Source organism: Oncorhynchus masou, chromosome 33, assembly GCF_036934945.1.
Source record: "Oncorhynchus masou masou isolate Uvic2021 chromosome 33, UVic_Omas_1.1, whole genome shotgun sequence".
NCBI lineage: Eukaryota > Metazoa > Chordata > Actinopteri > Salmoniformes > Salmonidae > Oncorhynchus > Oncorhynchus masou.
The window spans coordinates 4836209-4858539 of NC_088244.1; the positions used below are offsets into that span (position 1 = coordinate 4836209).

Here is a 22331-nt window from a genome sequence, read left to right on the forward strand (position 1 = left end):
AGACACTGGGCCTGGGTCACCACAGCAACAGAGGAAGAGGGACCGTCCCCTAGACACTGGCCTTGGGTCACCACAGCAACATAGGAAGAGGGACCGTCCTCTAGACACTGGGTCTGGGTCACCACAGCAACAGAGGGAGAGGGACCGTCCCCTAGACACTGGCCTTGGGTCACCACAGCAACAGAGGAAGAGGGACCGTCCCCTAGACACTGGCCTTGGGTCACCACAGCAACAGAGGAAGAGGGACCGTCCTCTAGACACTGGGTCTGGGTCACCACAGCAACATAGGAAGAGGGACCGTCCTCTAGACACTGGCCTTGGGTCACCACAGCAACAGAGGAAGAGGGACCGTCCCCTAGACACTGGGTCTGGGTCACCACAGCAACATAGGAAGAGGGACCGTCCCCTAGACACTGGGCCTGGGTCACCACAGCAACAGAGGGAGAGGGACCGTCCCCTAGACACTGGGCCTGGGTCACCACAGCAACAGAGGAAGAGGGACCGTCCCCTAGACACTGGGCCTGGGTCACCACAGCAACAGAGGAAGAGGGACCGTCCCCTAGACACTGGCCTTGGGTCACCACAGCAACAGAGGAAGAGGGACCGTCCCCTAGACACTGGATCTGGGTCACCACAGCAACATAGGAAGAGGGACCGTCCCCTAGACACTGGGCCTGGGTCACCACAGCAACAGAGGAAGAGGGACCGTCCCCTAGACACTGGCCTTGGGTCACCACAGCAACAGAGGAAGAGGGACCGTCCCCTAGACACTGGATCTGGGTCACCACAGCAACATAGGAAGAGGGACCGTCCCCTAGACACTGGCCTTGGGTCACCACAGCAACAGAGGAAGAGGGACCGTCCCCTAGACACTGGGTCTGGGTCACCACAGCAACAGAGGGAGAGGGACTGAGATGAGATTCTCATCTTCTCATTGGTATACTGGGGTAGTGCGTAGGGTGTTGACGAGGTGACTGGCTGACTGGGTGGAGGGGTGAACAGGTGACTGGCTGACTGGGTGGAGGGGTGAACAGGTGACTGGCTGACTGGGTGGAGGGGTGAACAGGTGACTGGCTGACTGACATCCTATTCCATAGGGCCCTGCTCAAAGCTAGTGCACTAAATAGGGAATAGGGTTCCATAGGGCCCTGCTCAAAGCTAGTGCACTAAATAGGGAATAGGGTTCTATAGGGCCCTGCTCAAAGCTAGTGCACTAAATAGGGAATAGGGTTCTATAGGGCCCAGCTCAAAGCTAGTGCACTAAATAGGGAATAGGGTTCTATAGGGCCCTGCTCAAAGCTAGTGCACTAAATAGGGAATAGGGTTCTATAGGGCCCTGCTCAAAGCTAGTGCACTAAATAGGGAATAGGGTGCCATTTGGGATGTCCCTTGGGGGAAATCTACAACACACAGAGATGCCTGTCATTAATATCATTATTAACCGTGACTACTTCAATATTGAATGATGCCTCAAGGATTGCCAATGGAAACACATTTAAGTCAAACTTGAGTTTCCAACAACCAGAGAGAGCTATGTTTGTTAGTTGTCACGCCTTAGTTGGTTACAGTACCTAACATATTGGACGAGCCAGGAAACCCTTTGGGTCCTCCATTGGTTCCTTCATCCCCACACCCCCTCTACTCTGATAGACGATGACTCTGCTGCCCTCCTTTGGCCAGGGACATTCACTACAGGCCAGGGTTAGGGAACAGTCACTTTTTGATTTTTGTTGTTGTTGTTGTTACCTTTAATTAACTAGGTAAGTCAGTTAAGAACAAAATCTTATTTACAATGGCAGCCTACTCCCGGCCAAACCGTAACCCCGGACGACGCTGGGCCAACTATGCGCCGTCGTATGGGAATCCTAATCACGGCCAGATGTGATACAGCCTGCAGTCAAACCAGGGACTGCAGTGACACTTCTTGCACTGAGATGCAGTGTCTTAGACCGCTGCGCCACACAGGGGCCCTGTTCCAGCTCATAGCGGTTGATGTTCTCCAGTTTGGGCCTGAACTCCTTGAAGTCCGGTCTGTCTGCAGGGTTGTCACACCAACAGATGAGTTTGTAGAGGAAGTCTGGACATTTATTTGTAGCCGGGCATCCTGTAGCCAGCATCCTGTAGCCAGCATCATGTAGCCAGCATCATGTAGCCAGCATCATGTAGCCCGCATCCTGTAGCCAGCATCATGTAGCCAGCATCCTGTAGCCAGCATCATGTAGCCCGCATCCTGTAGCCAGCATCCTGTAGCCAGCATCATGTAGCCCGCATCCTATAGCCAGCATCATGTAGCCAGCATCATGTAGCCAGCATCATGTAGCCAGCATCATGTAGCCAGCATCCTGTAGCCAGCATCATGTAGCCCACATCCTATAGCCAGCATCCTGTAGCCAGCATCATGTAGCCAGCATCATGTAGCCAGCATCATGTAGCCAGCATCCTGTAGCCAGCATCATGTAGCCAGCATCATGTAGCCAGCATCCTGTCGCCAACAAGGATCTGACTGTACACCTTGTTGTTTCTGTAGCCTGGATCACAGAGAAAAGCCATAAGATCAATCAACCAATCAAATGCCCGATGCAGAATTCCACGCAATTCATTGTCGATTCTTCAGGTTTCCTTGGAAACCACCACCAGTTCAATGTATTTTAACTATTCCAGATACTCTGATTTAACTTGTTAACTAATTATCCCAAGCCCTTGAATAGGTGAATCAGGTTTCACAGCAAAACTGTGAAAATGTCTGAGGGTCCACGAGGAGAGGTTTGAGAACCACTGGGTTCGGTGAGAGATGAGATACAGTACCTAGGTATTGGCTTCCCACCATAGGTTAGCATCTTGTAGAGCAGAACCCCAAAGGACCAGACATCTGACTTGTTGGAGAAACGTCCATGGGGATATTCTTAGCCTGTGGAGAACCCTTCACAGAGGGTTTATAGGAAGAACCCTTCACAGGGGGTTATAGGAATAACCCTTCACAGGGGGTTTATAGGAAGAACCCTTCACAGAGGGTTATAGGAATAACCCTTCACAGGGGGTTATAGGAAGAACCCTTCACAGAGGGTTATAGGAATAACCCTTCACAGAGGGTTATAGGAAGAACCCTTCACAGGGGGTTATAGGAAGAACCCTTCACAGAGGGTTATAGGAAGAACCCTTCACAGAGGGTTATAGGAAGAACCCTTCACAGGGGGTTCTAGATAGAACGTTTCACAGATAAAAAGTGTTCTTAGTAGAACCATTTTGGAGGGTTCTATGAAGAACCTTAAGAGGATAAAAGGGTTCTTGGTAGAACCCTTCATAGGGGGTTCTAAGCATAACCATTCCCAGATTGTGCTAGGAATAACCCTCTATGTAGGGTTTTTCATAGAAGCTGGGTAGTTGACATTAAGGCGTGAAAAGCCCTTGCCCATCGGGCAGCCATTTTTAGTAGCCATTTTCACCTACAGACAATTCAGAGACCAGAAGGACCAGACCACTGGAATTCTTTGCATTTTGGTAATCAGTAAAAAATACAAAAGAATTAACCTGCCCAATGGGGCAACCACAGAGCAGGCTCAACTTGCACGGCTGCTCAGGCCACTTACCCCAAGGGCGACTTGGGTTACATGCAGGAGACACGTTTCAGTTGAATGCATTCAGTTGTACAACTAATTGGTATCCCCCCTTCCCTAAATGTAAATCCCCTTTATGGACCTCCAGCACAGTTACAGAAATACTATCACTTATAGTAGTAATACTATCACTTATAGTAGTAATATTATCACTTATAGTAGTACTACTATCACTTATAGTAGTAATACTATCACTTATAGTAGTAATACTATCACTTATAGTAGTAATAGTATCACTTATAGTAGTAATACTATCACTTATAGTAGTAATATTATCACTTATAGTAGTAATACTATCACTTATAGTAGTAATACTATCACTTATAGTAGTAATACTATCACTTATAGTAGTAATACAATACCACTTGACCTGGTTCAAATACTTTACAAATATTTGTTCGAATACTTTGAGCGTTTTCTCGAGTCTGCCTGGAGGTCCAGATGGGTGGGTATTACAGTTTTGGGACTTTTCTATTGGCTTATTAAGCCAGGCAAGTTCAACCCAGGCACATATTTAAATTAAGTATTTTAAACCCAGGTCAGAAGACCATTAAAGATAGGCTACAATATAAGTTATATTAAATTATGAAAAATACCATTGACTTACTCTCCTGACAGACAGACAGTGTGTGTGGTGGTTGGTTTCAGTGCCAATAGTCCTCTCACCATCACAATCCAGCACGGTAGATTGCGGTACTGCACTTTATATGTTAGTTTACACATCGCCAAATAAAACAAAGAAGAAAATCAACCCGGAAAGGATTATTACATGGGTTATCAGAGACGGAAGAGGAAGTGAGACACCCCACTCCATATTTGATTCTGGTTACATTTACAGCCAATGAAATAAGCAAACCAGACCCAGCAGCTATTGCATTGGTGTCCATGGGAGAACCACCCCCTTTAAGCAGATCGGAACTGACCATTTTGTTTTCAATGGTTAACGGCCTGAGTGAATCATCTTTTATGTATCCACCATCTTTGGTCGTTACCTTCACTAAGAAGTCATCTGTTAAAATGGCTAAACTAACGTCTTTATTTGTAATCTTATTGTCTTTTTTTTGTATTAGTGAAGCTGTTTTCGAAGATCAAGTTGGAAAATTTGATTGGTATGTTAGCTAGCTATTGTACAATTGAGAATGTCTATTGATTGTGCTATGCAGCAAGTGAACGTAAGCTAATGCTATGTGCTAACCATTGACAGCGTCAGATGTGGTTGATCTTAGACACAGGCGAAAAGGCAGTAGATCTCCCCGGGGTTGGATTCACTCAATAGTTAGCCCTATCATGTCTGCACCCGTATCGACAGTCTCTTGTTGGAATATATATATGCTAATCATTCACGAATGTAAATGTATTTTCAGATCGCTTCTTTTAATGGGGTTAAGGATCAATGGGGGAAGGAGACCCGTTACCCCCAGATTTGTCCCACTTGCTCCTTCTTGTGATCAGTGTCTTTGCAGATATGATACTGTCTCCAAATGCCACAGTAATGATTATGTGCATTAGTGGTTGATTAACTAAAGTAAAAAATAGATTGCTATATTTCAACAAGAAGGCTTGACTGTTAAAAAAACTATTCCCCGTTTTGTGTTTCCAGGAGACAGCAGTATGTGGGGAAGACGCTCTTTGCCCACTTTGAGTCGAATACACAGTCGTCTAAAAAGCTGTTCGTCGCCACCGACAAGAATATCTTTGCCTCTTTCAACTCCAGGACTGGAGATCTCCGTGAGTATTTGTAATTCACATTACAATACGAATTGGTTTATAGCTTTTCTCTTTGACTCTGAAATCTGTGACAATTTATATATATTTTTTTAGTTGCATAGAGTTAAATATTTTTCATTCTGAATTTACAGTTTGGAGACATGTGGACAAGACCGGACCAGAGGGAACCATAGACATACTTCTGCTGCATGGACAAGGTGACTACAGCCTATTAAAAGTTTGTTGTAGACTTGCCTAGTTTCTTGGCCTAGCCAACATAACCGTATTGTACAGAGTCAAAGCATTTGTAAAAAAATGTTTTAACCTTTTATTTAACTAGGCAAGTCAGTTAAGAACAAATTCTTATTTTCAATGACGGCCTAGGAACAGTGGGTTAACTGCCTGTTCAGGGTACCTTGTCAGCTCAGGGGTTTGAACTTGCAACCTTCCGGTTACTAGTCCAACGCTCTAACCACTAGGCTACCCAGCCACCCCATTGGCCTATGTTCATTTTAAGATCCTGCCTTCATCTTTCACAGCGGATGTTTGACTGTTCTTTACGGCTTCTCTAGATGCTCTGATGGTGGTTGGAGATGGTCGTTTGCTCCGTTCCTGGGACACAAACATTGGCGGGCTGAACTGGGAGGCCGTGCTGGATACTGGCAGGTGTGTGTCTCTGTGTCTTCGTGTGCAGATTTACCTGTTTCTCATTATCCGCAATTTTATATCTGAGACACTCTCAATAGAAATGGACATAATTGATTTTTAGAGATTTCGAACTGCTCATAATGTCTCTCTCTATTTCAGCTTCCAGGCTGCGTGTTTTGTGGCCATACAGGACACCGTAAAGCTTGTGTCAGTGCTGAAGAAAGCTGCCATCTCTCTTCACTACTTATCCAATGGACACCAGAAATGGGTGGAGAATCTGCCTGACAGGTAGGTACAGTAGGACACTGGTGCTGTCTGGGACCAGACATGGGTTCAAATGGTATTTGTTTTATTTCAAATGATTTAGCTGCACTTGGTGACGCTTACATGACGCAATGGAGCCAATCAAATGTAGCCAAAAGTGCAAGCCCTATAAAGGCTCAATCAAACACTCAAAAGTATCTAAAAATATTTCAAATAGTATTTGAACCCAGTCTACAGCATGTAGGAAATATGCATTTAATTTCAGGACTGTTGTAAAACTGATCTACAAAGTATTTTCTGTACCCCACAGTGATGCAGTCCAGTACCAGGCAGTGTACTCTGGGGGAGAAGAGGAGGTCTATGTGTTGGGGGTGGTTCCTAACTCTCACCTCACTATCATAGCCTACAGCCTAGAGGATGGAGAGATCATCAAGCAGGTAACTACTCGAGCACTGTCATCAAACCTTCATTGGCAACCGTTTTAAAACTAATGAAGGTATCAGGAAAGGGCCTGTTTCCCAGAGCCAGATTAAGCCTTGTCCTTGATTTAAAAAAATAAATAATTAAACATCTCCTTTTGAGCATGCTTTTTCAGTCCAGGAGGAAATGGAATCTGTGTCTGGGAAACCAGCCCAAGGGGTTACTCCTCCGTCAGTATCTACACTGTGTCTGTTGGTCCACCGTACGCCTGTACACACATGTCCTGTCTCTAACCCAGTGATTCCCGTCTGTCGTTGTCCTCAGAGATCAGTCGAAGCCTCATGGCTGTCCAGTGTTGAGTCCAGCTGTGTGGTGGTTGGTCAGGGGGTGCTGATGTGTGTGGATCCCGCCACTCTCGCCCTCTACACCCTCCCGATACAGGCTGAGGAGACCCCAGAGTTCAGCCAGATCCTACTACAGGTACCTGTCTCCCACCGCCACAACCGTATCGTTCAGTGAGCCAGTGCTTGATGGCAACAGATATGTTTGCAACTGATCTATCGAAATAAGAGTAAAATCATTTGGATTGAGTTTGAATACCAGTCGGTATTAACTCTTTTTATTTTTAAAATATTTTTTATATATATTGACTTTCAATGTTAAAATATACGCTGTGACATACCAGTCGGTATTCAATAACAAGGATAGGAATCAAAGGTGAAATCGGATTGGATTTCAGATCTATCTATCGATCTATGATTATACAGTGCCTTGCGAAAGTATTCGGCCCGCTTGAACTTTGCGACCTTTTGCCACATTTCAGGCTTCAAACATAAAGATAAAAAACTGTATTTTTTTGTGAAGAATCAACAACAAGTGGGACACAATCATGAAGTGGAACAACATTTATTGGATATTTCAAACTTTTTAAACAAATCAAAAACTGAAAAATTGGGCGTGCAAAATGATTCAGCCCCTTTACTTTCAGTGCAGCAAACTCTCTCCAGAAGTTCATTGAGGATCTCTGAATGATCCAATGTTGACCTAAATGACTAATGATGATAAATACAATCCACCTGTGTGTAATCAAGTCTCCGTATAAATGCACCTGCACTGTGATAGTCGCAAGGCACTGTATATACATGATATGGACCTGTATATTTTCAAATAACTGCCCCTTTTCTACTCCACTGTTAAAACATTCCCACAATGTTTTTGCGTGTCAAGTTTTCAAGATGTTGGACTTTCAAGATACAACGTGTCAGTTGAAACGTCATGATGACTCCTATGATGCAAAACACATCCTGATGAAAAGGCAAGTGACACTTTGCATCTTGAAAGTCCAACGTCTTGAACTTGACTGCTGCCGACTGTATCAACAGTGGACTACACCGTCTCACGTCAAATGGCGACATTCATCCCTCTTCCGATTTGTAAAAAAAACAACCATGTTGTTTGCTCATCTGGCTAAAACAAATTCCTAGTTCTGAAAATCACTCTGTTCTCGGTAGCTATGACGAATTGGCTACTACGGCAACCCATGCTCCAGCTAGCAGCCCTAGTGCTAGCTAGTTTGAACGGCCATACGCTAGCTAGTTTGAACGGCCATACGCTAGCTAGTTTGAACGGCCATACGCTAGCTAGTTTGCCAGCTTGTTGTTGAAGTTGTACGGAACAAAAGTTGTGGGACTGTTCTCAGAAATCAGCATTTATCTGACTGACAACTGGCTCTGTGTCTCGCTACTCTGGAACATTTGGCCAACGTGATGACATCACAGAGAGGAGTCAGCTGTAGAACTCGGCGCACCAATCACAGCAGGACTGAATGAAAACTCATTTGGGAATTAGCGAGAACTTCACTGTACTAGCGAGCATGTGTATTCAGCATGGAGTGTGTGAACTGGCGTTGTTGGCATCCCTGCCTTTTTTAGTTTCATATGGGTTGATTTTGAGACTGGTTCAGCTAGCGAGCAGACGCTAGCTAATGTTAACGTGTTAGCAAATTTCCATTGTTTTTGAGTGGATTTTTTCCCCTTTAAATCCTGTGAATACCTTGTGGATTAATTATCCCATTGATGCTATTGCTTGTTGAGTGGAAACAAATGACCAATGTCTTTCTTTCTGTTGTTTCCTTTCCCGCTCCCCCCCCCCCAGTCTCTGGATCTGGAGGTGTCCCCAGGCTTCCAGCCCATCCTGGTGTCCAGCCAGCCCCACCCAGCCCGCTCCCCCCTCTCAGAGTTCTTTCTCCAGCTCGGACCAGACCACCATGTCCTGCTGCAGCTCAATGCTGATGGATACACCATCGCCCCACTCAGAGACTTCCAGCCGGTACACCATTCATTCATTCATTCATTTTTGTTTATTCAATATAGTTGAATTCAATAAACGTAATTAATCCCAGACAGGCAATCATTAATGTCACTGACCGTTGTTTTTGTTATACCATACAGGAAACCGTGTCTACCTAAATACAGGAAACCGTGTCTACCTAAATACAGGAAACCGTGTCTGCCTAAATACAGGAAACCGTGTCTGCCTAAATACAGGAAACCGTGTCTGCCTAAATACAGGAAACCGTGTCTGCCTAAATACAGGAAACCGTGTCTGCCTAAATACAATATACAGGAAACCGTGTCTACCTAAATACAATATACAGGAAACCGTGTCTACCTAAATACAATATACAGGAAACCGTGTCTGCCTAAATACAATATACAGGAAACCGTGTCTGCCTAAATACAGGAAACCGTGTCTACCTAAATACAATATACAGGAAACCGTGTCTGCCTAAATACAGGAAACCGTGTCTACCTAAATACAATATACAGGAAACCGTGTCTACCTAAATACAATATACAGGAAACCGTGTCTACCTAAATACAGGAAACCGTGTCTACCTAAATACAGGAAACCGTGTCTACCTAAATACAGGAAACCGCGTCTACCTAAATACAGGAAACCGTGTCTGCCTAAATACAGGAAACCGTGTCTACCTAAATACAATATACAGGAAACCGTGTCTACCTAAATACAGGAAACCGTGTCTACCTAAATACAGGAAACCGTGTCTGCCTAAATACAGTAAACCGCGTCTACCTAAATACAGGAAACCGCGTCTACCTAAATACAGGAAACCGTGTCTACCTAAATACAGGAAACCGCGTCTACCTAAATACAGGAAACCGCGTCTACCTAAATACAGGAAACCGCGTCTACCTAAATACAGGAAACCGCGTCTACCTAAATACAGGAAACCGCGTCTACCTAAATACAGGAAACCGCGTCTACCTAAATACAGGAAACCGCGTCTACCTAAATACAGGAAACCGTGTCTACCTAAATACAGGAAACCGCGTCTACCTAAATACAGGAAACCGCGTCTACCTAAATACAGGAAACCGCGTCTACCTAAATACAGGAAACCGCGTCTACCTAAATACAGGAAACCGCGTCTACCTAAATACAGGAAACCGTGTCTACCTAAATACAGGAAACCGTGTCTGCCTAAATACAGGAAACCGCGTCTACCTAAATACAGGAAACCGTGTCTACCTAAATACAGGAAACCGTGTCTGCCTAAATACAGGAAACCGCGTCTACCTAAATACAGGAAACCGTGTCTACCTAAATACAGGAAACCGTGTCTACCTAAATACAGGAAACCGTGTCTACCTAAATACAGGAAACCGTGTCTACCTAAATACAATATACAGGAAACCGTGTCTACCTAAATACAATATACAGGAAACCGTGTCTACCTAAATACAATATACAGGAAACCGTGTCTACCTAAATACAATATACAGGAAACCGTGTCTACCTAAATACAGGAAACCGTGTCTACCTAAACAGTAAACCGCGTCTACCTAAATACAGGAAACCGCGTCTACCTAAATACAGGAAACCGTGTCTACCTAAATACAGGAAACCGCGTCTACCTAAATACAGGAAACCGTGTCTACCTAAATACAGGAAACCGCGTCTACCTATATACAGGAAACCGCGTCTACCTAAATACAGGAAACCGCGTCTACCTAAATACAGTAAACCGCGTCTACCTAAATACAGGAAACCGTGTCTACCTAAACAGTAAACCGTGTCTACCTAAATACAGGAAACCGTGTCTACCTAAATACAGGAAACCGTGTCTGCCTAAATACAGGAAACCGTGTCTACCTAAATACAGGAAACCGTGTCTACCTAAATACAATATACAGGAAACCGCGTCTACCTAAATACAGGAAACCGTGTCTGTGAGTTTGATTACTGCTATATATTTCTTCCTGGTACTACACGTCTCTCTGGACAGTGTATTATTTGACTATTTACCGACCTGGACAATATATGACCTCACATGTTGTTAGTTGGAAGGTCAAAGAAGCTGAATGAGTTCTAAGTGGAGATAATAAACACGGTTCTATGTTGTTGTTGTTGTTGTTGTTTTCCAGGCGTTCTTAGTCTCATTTGCCACCACAGGGAAGAAGACCGTTGCTGCCGTCATGACTCCCAAAAACGAAACGGTGAGTCGTCGTCGTGTCGTCAGCGTCGCCTAAACATCTCAAGTGTTGCGTCACGCGTGTGATCCGTAATATTAGCAGTGTAATTAATACCGCGGTGAGTAACCCCCGTCGGCCATCTCCCTTGTCGTTCCCACTGCAGGCTTGCGCTATCAATCTGTTCAGCGTTGACTCTGGTCGCAGGTTGTTGGATACCACAGTCCTGTTTCCCCTGGAGCTGAACGGTGGGGAACCACACGCGGTGAGTGTTGTCTGTGTGCCGGAAAAACAGGTAGTAAATATGGGGGTTTGACACATCCAACCCCCTCGCTTCCAGAAAAGTCTAAAGGAAACCCGGTTGGAATCTGCCAATGTTGGGGTGCAGGATGGCAATCAAATCACATTTATTTATAAATCCTTTTTTACATGATCGGTTGTCACGAAGTGCTTTACGGGTGTCTCACCCTGTGGTGTCTCACCCTGTGGTGTCTCACCCTGTGGTGTCTCACCCTGTGGTGTCTCACCCTGTGGTGTCTCACCCTGTAGTGTGTGTGGTGTCTCACCCTGTAGTGTCTCACCCTGTGGTGTCTCACCCTGTAGTGTCTCACCCTGTGGTGTCTCACCCTGTAGTGTGTGTGGTGTCTCACCCTCTGGTGTCTCACCCTGTAGTGTCTCACCCTGTGGTGTCTCACCCTGTGGTGTCTCACCCTGTGGTGTCTCACCCTGTGGTGTCTCACCCTGTAGTGTGTGTAGTGTCTCACCCTGTAGTGTCTCACCCTGTAGTGTCTCACCCTGTGGTGTCTCACCCTGTAGTGTGTGTAGTGTCTCACCCTGTGGTGTCTCACCCTGTGGTGTCTCACCCTGTAGTGTCTCACCCTGTAGCGTGTGTGGTGTCTCACCCTGTAGCGTGTGTGATGTCTCACCCTGTAGCGTGTGTGATGTCTCACCCTGTAGCGTGTGTGATGTCTCACCCTGTAGCGTGTGTGATGTCTCACCCTGTAGTGTCTCACCCTGTAGTGTCTCACCCTGTGGTGTCTCACCCTGTAGTGTGTGTGGTGTCTCACCCTGTAGCGTGTGTGATGTCTCACCCTGTAGCGTGTGTGATGTCTCACCCTGTAGTGTCTCACCCTGTAGTGTCTCACCCTGTAGTGTCTCACCCTGTAGTGTCTCACCCTGTGGTGTCTCACCCTGTAGCGTGTGTGATGTCTCACCCTGTAGCGTGTGTGATGTCTCACCCTGTAGCGTGTGTGGTGTCTCACCCTGTGGTGTCTCACCCTGTAGCGTGTGTGGTGTCTCACCCTGTAGCGTGTGTGATGTCTCACCCTGTAGCGTGTGTGATGTCTCACCCTGTAGCGTGTGTGATGTCTCACCCTGTAGCGTGTGTGATGTCTCACCCTGTAGCGTGTGTGGTGTCTCACCCTGTGGTGTCTCACCCTGTAGCGTGTGTGGTGTCTCACCCTGTGGTGTCTCACCCTGTAGCGTGTGTGGTGTCTCACCCTGTGGTGTCTCACCCTGTAGCGTGTGTGGTGTCTCACCCTGTAGCGTGTGTGATGTCTCACCCTGTAGCGTGTGTGATGTCTCACCCTGTAGCGTGTGTGATGTCTCACCCTGTAGCGTGTGTGATGTCTCACCCTGTAGCGTGTGTGATGTCTCACCCTGTAGCGTGTGTGATGTCTCACCCTGTAGCGTGTGTGATGTCTCACCCTGTAGCGTGTGTGTGATGTCTCACCCTGTAGCGTGTGTGTGATGTCTCACCCTGTAGCGTGTGTGTGATGTCTCACCCTGTAGCGTGTGTGTGATGTCTCACCCTGTAGCGTGTGTGTGATGTCTCACCCTGTAGCGTGTGTGTGATGTCTCACCCTGTAGCGTGTGTGTGATGTCTCACCCTGTAGCGTGTGTGTGATGTCTCACCCTGTAGCGTGTGTGTGATGTCTCACCCTGTAGCGTGTGTGTGATGTCTCACCCTGTAGCGTGTGTGTGATGTCTCACCCTGTAGCGTGTGTGTGATGTCTCACCCTGTAGCGTGTGTGTGATGTCTCACCCTGTAGCGTGTGTGTGATGTCTCACCCTGTAGCGTGTGTGTGATGTCTCACCCTGTAGCGTGTGTGTGATGTCTCACCCTGTAGCGTGTGTGATGTCTCACCCTGTAGCGTGTGTGTGATGTCTCACCCTGTAGCGTGTGTGTGATGTCTCACCCTGTAGCGTGTGCGATGTCTCACCCTGTAGCGTGTGCGATGTCTCACCCTGTAGCGTGTGCGATGTCTCACCCTGTAGCGTCTCACCCTGTGATGTCTCCCCTCCCCAGCTGTACGTCCAAGCCTTCCTGAAGAAGGACGACTCTGTGGGCTACAGGGTCCTAGTGCAGACACAGGACCATGCTCTCACCTTCATACAGCAGCCAGGTATGTTTACACACACACACACACACACACACACACACACACACACACGTTGGTTTTACTATCCTTGTGAGGACCAAACCATTGATTCAAATTCCTATTTTCCCGAACCTTAACTCTGAACCCAACTCCTACCCCTGATTGTAAACCAACCCCCTCAGCCTAAATTAGCTTTTTCTTCCTTGTGGGGACTGAGAAATATCCCCACTTGTCGGAATTTTCCTTGTTTTAGTATCTATCCTTGGACTTCTGGTCCCCACAAGGCTAGTAAAAACCAGAAACGTTTATGTTTCTGCAAAAGAACACAGCGTTATTCATGGCGAAATGCATAGAATTAGCTTTTAAAACTCAGTTTTCGTTCAGCTACATGGAAACATTTGTAGGAAATTAGCTTTAAAAACTCAGTTTTTTTGCAAAGGGGATTCTCAGCTCCATCGGAATTGCAGGAAATTTGCTTTAAAAAAAATGTAAAAAATAATCTCAACCTCGCCGAGATGTAAACACACACTGGGACGTAAACACACACTGGGACGTAAACACACACTGGGACGTAAACACACACTGGGACGTAAACACACACTGGAACGTAAACACACACTGGAACGTAAACACACACTGGAACACACACACACACACACACTGGAACACACACACACACACACACTGGAACACACACACACACACACACACACACTGGAACACACACACACACACACTGGAACACACACACTGGAACACACACACTGGAACACACACACTGGAACACACACACACACACACACACACACTGGAACACACACACTGGAACACACACACACTGGAACACACACACTGGAACACACACACACACACACACACACTGGAACACACACACTGGAACACACACTATTTTAAATGAATGTAAATTGTAAACTATTTTTGTATGTAATGTCTCTTTTTGTTATGTGTCAGGCCCCAGGAAGACGAGCTTTCACCATTGGCTTACGGGGATCCTAATAAAAACATCACACACACACACACACACTAGACGAGGCTTCTAACCAACACCTGTGATTCCAGGACGTGTGGTATGGACCAGAGAGGAGGCCCTAGCTGATGTTGTTACCATGGAGATGGTGGACCTGCCACTCACTGGGACCCAGGCCGAGCTGGAGGGGGAGTTTGGCAAGAAAGCTGGTAAAGAACGTCAGAGATCAGAGCCTCGCTAACGTTATTCATGTTATCATTTTAAAATACACAACGTAGCAAAGACAAAGTGCATAAAATATAATAACTAAGGATGACACAATTTTTTTATTTATTATGCTTAGTCATTCCCTTTTTAAAATGTATATATATTGAAGTTTTTAACATGTCTTTTTTGTTTAAAAAAAAAAATAATAATTCCATGTATTTTATTTTTTAATGTGTTTTCGTCTCTTTTTGGCTTTGTATAAGTATTTGTGATGGCCTGTGTTTGTTGTCGCCAGAAACGTATAGTGGTTTTTGACCCTGTATAAGTTAATTGTCCTCTTATGTATTGCTATCCCCAATTGGCTTAAGTCTTGCTCTGTCTCTTTGGTTTTCTAATTGCTGCGCTTGGATCCAGCCATTCAAGGTAAAGCTCTGAGCTTTCTGTCCTTTCTGTTTGCTTAATGTTGAAGATCAGTAGCGAAGGGCTCTGATTTTAAAGTTTTTGCTTTATTGTTTGGTTGTGTTCCTGTAGTCTTTGTTGTGTTCCTGTAGTCTTTGTTGTGTTCCTGTAGTCTTTGTTTGGTTGTGTTCCTGTAGTCTTTGTTTGGTTGTGTTCCTGTAGTCTTTGTTTGGTTGTGTTCTTGTAGTCTTTGTTTGGTTGTGTTCTTGTAGTCTTTGTTTGGTTGTGTTCTTGTAGTCTTTGTTGTGTTCTTGTAGTCTGTAATTTGTTTGAAGATCAGTATGTGAGCTTCAGTGTTGACCTCGTGTATTTAGTGTCCCTGTCGAATGAATCCTCTGGCGTCCAGATAAACCTGAGGAAACTTCGGTCCAGGCCTCTATCGTGACGACTTCCCTCTCGAACAATAACTGTTTTTCTAATCTAACGACTGAAACTGTAGATAATAACGTGTGTCCGTCTGTCCGTGGTTCTCCCTCCCCCTTTAGACGGGTTGTTCCCCATGGTGCTGAAGCGTCTGTCATCCCAGGTGACTCTGCTCCAGGCGTGGCTGGCCCACCTGTGGAAGTTGTTCTACGAAGCCCGTAAACCCCGCAGCCAGGTTAAGAACGAGGTCACCATAGAAACGTTGTCCAGGGATGAGTTCAACCTGCAGAAGATGATGGTTATGGTCACCGCCTCGGGGAAGGTGAGACGGGAGGGGGAGGGGGGTCACGGCCTCGGAAGGGGAGGGGGGTCACGGCCTCGGAAGGGGAGGGGGTCACGGCCTCGGAAGGGGAGGGGGTCACGGCCTCGGAAGGGGAGGGGGTCACGGCCTCGGAAGGGGAGGGGGTCAGGGCCTCGGAGGGGGAGGGGGTCAGGGCCTCGGAGGGGGAGGGGGTCAGGGCCTCGGAGGGGGAGGGGGTCAGGGCCTCGGAGGGGGAGGGGGGTCACGGCCTCGGGGGGAGGTGAGACGAGAGGGTGTGTGTGTTTATAGATGGCAGAAGGTGATCCTCATGGTCACTGCCTCCAGCAAGGTGAGAAACTACCTGCTAAAAAACATGCAAAGGTAAATAGAAGAAGAAACTAAAGGTGAACTGCTGCTAGAGATCTACTCATTGGTAGAGAAAGGTTCTGTCTGATGACCTCATCAATTTCTGTTGACCTCAGCACTACTGTCTGATGACCCCACTAATTTCTGTTGACCTAATCACTACGGTCTGTTGACCTCAGCACCAACATTGGTATCACTTTACTGTAGTCCTGGTGAGGCTCATATGCAGGATGTTGTGTTCAGTTGAAGAACAAGCTCTGTCAAATGCTCTGAATGTGATGCGCCTTTTGTACGATCGATTTAATAAATGATTGGAATGTTGTTTGGAAGGATGTTCGGCTTTCACACTGCGTTTTTGTTCTTGGCCTTAAAACAACTATTGTTACATTTTATAGCACACGGTATGAAATCATCATCTTTGATCTCTGTTTGGTTCCAGCTCTTTGGCATCGACAGCAAGTCAGGCAGCATTCTGTGGAAGCACTACCTGGAGAATGTCCAGCCCAACGCAGCCTTCAAACTGATAGTTCAGAGGACTACCGCTCACTTCCCACATCCCCCACAATGCACTCTGCTCATCAAGGATAAGGTAGAAAACAACACCCATGGACTGTGGTGCAAAAAAGTCCTTACGACACCATTTATTTATTTTTTATTTGAGAGCTCTGGTGACTTAAGATTCCCCAATGATTTTGAATTTGATCTTGAAGCTGAAAAAGTCATTGGGGGGCTGTCGTTATCAAGCATCTCAGTAGGGATTAATACTTAAGTGTTTACGGTACTGTAACTAGGTAGGGCAGCTCTTACTCCGACTGGATGTAACGTTGGAGGAAATGTCTCTATTTCTTTTTAAACATTTCTGCTATCACTGTGTCTGTTTCCCCCCCCCCTCCCCAGGACACTGGCCTGGCCACCCTGCATGTGTTCAACCCCATATTTGGCAGGAAGAGTCACATCGCCCTGCCGGCCCTGCCCCGCCCCATCCTCCAGTCACTGCTACTACCTGTTATAGACCAGGACTACGCCAAGGTCCTGCTGCTGGTCGACGACCAATACAAGGTAGGACTACATCTGTCTGATTCCAAGGTCTTGGGGGGGATGAAACATCAATGGGTTTTAACTGATGTGAAAGAAAAATAAATAATCTGTTGCATTGTGGGAAAGATTTGCGCCTTTATTTTGTAAAGTCCCTGTTAGTGTTGACTCCTTTAAATTGTTTTGTCTCCCTCCCTCCCTCCCTCCCTCCCTCCCTCCCTCCCTCCCTCCCTCCCTCCCTCCCTCCCTCCCTCCCTCCCTCCCTCCCTCCCTCCCTCCCTCCCTCCCTCCCTCCCTCCCTCCCTCCCTCCCTCCCTCCCTCCCTCCCTCCCTCCCTCCCTCCAGGTGACAGCCTTCCCCTCCACTAAGAACGTCCTGCAGCAGCTCCAGGAGATGGCCTCCTCCATCTTCTTCTACCTCATCCGCTCAGATCAGGGAAACCTGTCTGGATTCAGGCTGCGCAAGGTGACTTAACACTGTGTGTGTGTGTGTGTGTGTGTGTGTGTGTGTGTGTGTGTGTGTGTGTGTGTGTGTGTGTGTGTGTGTGTGTGTGTGTGTGTGTATGCATGGATGTGACATTGAGTGTGTGTGTGTGTGTGTGTGTGTGTGTGTGTGTGTGTGTGTGTGTGTGTATGCATGGATGTGACATTGAGTGTGTGTGTGTGTGTGTGTGCGCACGCGACATTCATTTGTGTGTATGCATGGATGTGACATTGAGTGTGTGTGTGTGTGTGTGTGCACGCGACATTCATTTGTGTGTATGCATGGATGTGACATTGAGTGTGTGTGTGTGCGCACGCGACATTCATTTGTGTGTATGCATGGATGTGACATTGAGTGTGTGTGTGTGTGCACGCGACATTCATTTGTGTGTATGCATGGATGTGACATTGAGTGTGTGTGTGTGTGTGTGTGTGTGTGTGTGTGTGTGTGTGTGTGTGTGCACGCGACATTCATTTGTGTGTATGCATGGATGTGACATTGAGTGTGTGTGTGTGTGCACGCGACATTCATTTGTGTGTATGCATGGATGTGACATTGAGTGTGTGTGTGTGTGCACGCGACATTCATTTGTGTGTATGCATGGATGTGACATTGAGTGTGTGTGTGTGTGCACGCGACATTCATTTGTGTGTATGCATGGATGTGACATTGAGTGTGTGTGTGTGTGTGTGTGTGTGTGTGTGTGTGTGTGTGTGTGTGTGTGCACGCGACATTCATTTGTGTGTATGCATGGATGTGACATTGAGTGTGTGTGTGTGTGCACGCGACATTCATTTGTGTGTATGCATGGATGTGACATTGAGTGTGTGTGTGTGTGCACTTCGACATTCATTTGTGTGTATGCATGGATGTGACATTGAGTGTGTGTGTGTTCATCCAGGACCTGTCCACAGAGCGGATCTGGCAGGTGGTCCTTCCTACAGAGGTTCAGAAGATAGTAGCGGTCAAAGGGAAGAGACCCAACGAGCATGTCCACTCTCAGGGCAGAGTGATGGGAGACCGTAGCGTTCTCTACAAGGTAAACACTGCTCTAGGTGGGAGGACAGCGTTCTCTACAAGGTAAACACTGCTCTAGGTGGTGGGACAGCGTTCTCTACAAGGTAAACACTGCTCTAGGTGGTGGGACAGCGTTCTCTACAAGGTAAACACTGCTCTAGGTGGGAGGACAGCGTTCTCTACAAGGTAAACACTGCTCTAGGTGGTGGGACAGCGTTCTCTACAAGGTAAACACTGCTCTAGGTGGTGGGACAGCGTTCTCTACAAGGTAAACACTGCTCTAGGTGGTGGGACAGCGTTCTCTACAAGGTAAACACTGCTCTAGGTGGGAGGACAGCGTTCTCTACAAGGTAAACACTGCTCTAGGTGGGAGGACAGCGTTCTCTACAAGGTAAACACTGCTCTAGGTGGGAGGACAGCGTTCTCTACAAGGTAAACACTGCTCTAGGTGGGAGGACAGCGTTCTCTACAGGGTAAACACTGCTCTAGGTGGGAGGACAGCGTTCTCTACAAGGTAAACACTGCTCTAGGTGGTGGGACAGCGTTCTCTACAAGGTAAACACTGCTCTAGGTGGTGGGACAGCGTTCTCTACAAGGTAAACACTGCTCTAGGTGGTGGGACAGCGTTCTCTACAAGGTAAACACTGCTCTAGGTGGTGGGACAGCGTTCTCTACAAGGTAAACACTGCTCTAGGTGGGAGGACAGCGTTCTCTACAAGGTAAACACTGCTCTAGGTGGGAGGACAGCGTTCTCTACAAGGTAAACACTGCTCTAGGTGGGAGGACAGCGTTCTCTACAAGGTAAACACTGCTCTAGGTGGTGGGACAGCGTTCTCTACAAGGTAAACACTGCTCTAGGTGGTGGGACAGCGTTCTCTACAAGGTAAACACTGCTCTAGGTAGTGGGACAGCGTTCTCTACAGGGTAAACACTGCTCTAGGTGGGAGGACAGCGTTCTCTACAAGGTAAACACTGCTCTAGGTGGTGGGACAGCGTTCTCTACAAGGTAAACACTGCTCTAGGTGGGAGGACAGCGTTCTCTACAAGGTAAACACTGCTCTAGGTGGTGGGACAGCGTTCTCTACAAGGTAAACACTGCTCTAGGTAGAGGGACAGCGTTCTCTACAGGGTAAACACTACTCTAGGTGGAAGGACAGCGTTCTCTAAAAGGTAAACACTGCTCTAGGTGGTGGGACAGCGTTCTCTACAAAGTAAACACTGCTCTAGGTAGTGGGACAGCGTTCTCTACAGGGTAAACACTGCTCTAGGTGGGAGGACAGCGTTCTCTACAGGGTAAACACTGCTCTAGGTGGGAGGACAGCGTTCTCTACAAGGTAAACACTGCTCTAGGTAATGGGACAGCGTTCTCTACAAGGTAAACACTGCTCTAGGTGGGAGGACATGCACATGGCCAAATCAATTCCAGTAATTCATTAAATAATTCTACGTTTACTCCGACACGTCAACAACCCACTATTAACACGGCAAGTGGGTTGCAACCCATACTTTAAGAAAGGCTAGATGCTCTACACGCAAACTATCAAGGGCCGGTTTCCCAGATCCATATTTTAGACTAGTCCTGGACTAAATAGCATGTTCAGCGGGTAATATCTGCAAACTCTGCCCAAGAAGTTTAACTTTTAATCATTTTTGAGGAGCAAACAAATGCACATACAAACTTGTTGGAAATAAGAACAATTGTGTTTTTGTTGTTGTGTGAAGACCTGAATAACAGTCTCTTCTTTTCTCACCACAGTACCTGAACCCTAACCTGCTGGCAGTGGTGACGGAGAGTACAGACACCCACCCTGAGCGGGCCTTCGTGGGCGTGTTCCTGGTCGACGGTGTGACTGGACGGATCATTCATGAAGCCGTCCAGAGGAAGGCCAGGGGGCCCGTCCACTTTGTCCACTCTGAGAACTGGGTGGTGGTGAGTAGTGGTGGTGGTAGTAGTAGTAGTAGTAGTATTATCAGTAGTAGTATTATCAGTAGTAGTATTATCAGTAGTAGTAGTATTGTTAGTAGTATTATCAGCAGTAGTAGTATCGTTAGTAGTATTATCAGCAGTATTTTTAGTAGTAGTATTATCAGTTGTAGTATTATCAGTAGTATTATCAGTCGTAGTAGTATTATCAGTAGTAGTAGTATTATCAGTGGTAGGAGTGGTAGTATTATCAGTAGTATTATCAGTAGTAGTAGTAGTATCAGTAGTAGTAGTATCAGTAGTAGTAGTATCAGTAGTGGTAGTATTATCAGTAGTGGTAGTATTATCAGTAGTGGTAGTATTATCAGTAGTGGTAGTATTATCAGTAGTAGTAGTATTATCAGTAGTAGTAGTATTATCAGTAGTAGTAGTATTATCAGTAGTGGTAGTAGTAGTATTATCAGTAGTATTTTTAGTAGTAGTGTTATCAGTTGTAGTAGTAGTAGTAGTATTATTAGTAGTATTATCAGTAGTATTTTCAGTAGTAGTATTAGTATTATCAGTAGTGGTAGTAGTAGTGGTGGTAGTAGTAGTATTATCAGTAGTGGTAGTAGTATTATCAGTAGTGGTAGTAGTATTATCAGTAGTGGTAGTAGTATTATCAGTAGTGGTAGTAGTATTATCAGTAGTATTATCAGTAGTGGTAGTATTATCAGTAGTATTATTAGTAGTGGTAGTATTATCAGTAATGGTAGTATGATTAGTAGTGGTAGTAGTATTATCAGTAGTGGTAGTATTATTAGTAGTGGTAGTAGTATTATCAGTAGTGGTAGTATTATCAGTAGTGGTAGTAGTATTATCAGTAGTGGTAGTAGTATTATCAGTAGTATTATCAGTAGTAGTAGTATTATCAGTAGTATTATCAGTAGTGGTAGTATTATCAGTAGTATTATTAGTAGTGGTAGTAGTATTATTAGTAGTGGTAGTAGTATTATCAGTAGTGGTAGTAGTATTATCAGTAGTGGTAGTAGTATTATCAGTAGTGGTAGTAGTATTATCAGTAGTATTATCAGTAGTGGTAGTATTATCGGTAGTATTATTAGTAGTGGTAGTAGTATTATTAGTAGTGGTAGTCGTATTATTAGTAGTGGTAGTAGTATTATCAGTAGTGGTAGTAGTATTATCAGTAGTGGTAGTAGTATTATCAGTAGTGGTAGTAGTATTATCAGTAGTGGTAGTAGTATTATCAGTAGTGGTAGTAGTATTATCAGTAGTGGTAGTATTATCAGTAGTATTATTAGTAGTGGTAGTATTATCAGTAGTGGTAGTAGTATTATTAGTGGTAGTAGTATTATCAGTAGTGGTAGTATTATTAGTAGTAGTAGAATTATCAGTAGTATTATTAGTAGTGGTAGTATTATCAGTAGTGGTAGTAGTATTATCAGTAGTGGTAGTAGTATTATCAGTAGTGGTAGTAGTATTATCAGTAGTGGTAGTATTATCAGTAGTATCAGTAGTAGTAGTGGTAGTATTATCAGTAGTAGTATTATCAGTAGTGGTAGTATTATTATTATTAGTAGTATTATCAGTAGTATTATCAGTAGTGGTAGTAGTGGTATTATTGGTAGTAGTAGTATTATCAATAGTATTATTAGTAGTGG

The 22331-nt window shown here is 45.6% G+C and overlaps 1 protein-coding gene across 1 annotated transcript in view; it reads left to right on the forward strand.

The window, feature by feature from the left end:
- Positions 1–4545: 4545 nt before the first annotated feature.
- Positions 4546–22331, forward strand: part of LOC135527706 (ER membrane protein complex subunit 1-like) — a 29174-nt gene continuing 11388 nt past the window's right edge. Inside the window, exons 1-18 of the mRNA XM_064956219.1 lie at positions 4546–4723; positions 5215–5342; positions 5474–5539; positions 5894–5987; positions 6129–6257; positions 6544–6670; positions 6978–7133; positions 8808–8981; positions 11102–11173; positions 11313–11411; positions 13455–13551; positions 14608–14724; positions 15667–15866; positions 16651–16800; positions 17109–17270; positions 17592–17711; positions 18631–18768; positions 20503–20676. Of these exons, the coding sequence (XP_064812291.1) occupies positions 4551–4723; positions 5215–5342; positions 5474–5539; positions 5894–5987; positions 6129–6257; positions 6544–6670; positions 6978–7133; positions 8808–8981; positions 11102–11173; positions 11313–11411; positions 13455–13551; positions 14608–14724; positions 15667–15866; positions 16651–16800; positions 17109–17270; positions 17592–17711; positions 18631–18768; positions 20503–20676 (2376 nt within the window). The 5' untranslated portion in view covers positions 4546–4550. The remainder of the gene's footprint in view (positions 4724–5214; positions 5343–5473; positions 5540–5893; positions 5988–6128; positions 6258–6543; positions 6671–6977; positions 7134–8807; positions 8982–11101; positions 11174–11312; positions 11412–13454; positions 13552–14607; positions 14725–15666; positions 15867–16650; positions 16801–17108; positions 17271–17591; positions 17712–18630; positions 18769–20502; positions 20677–22331) is intronic.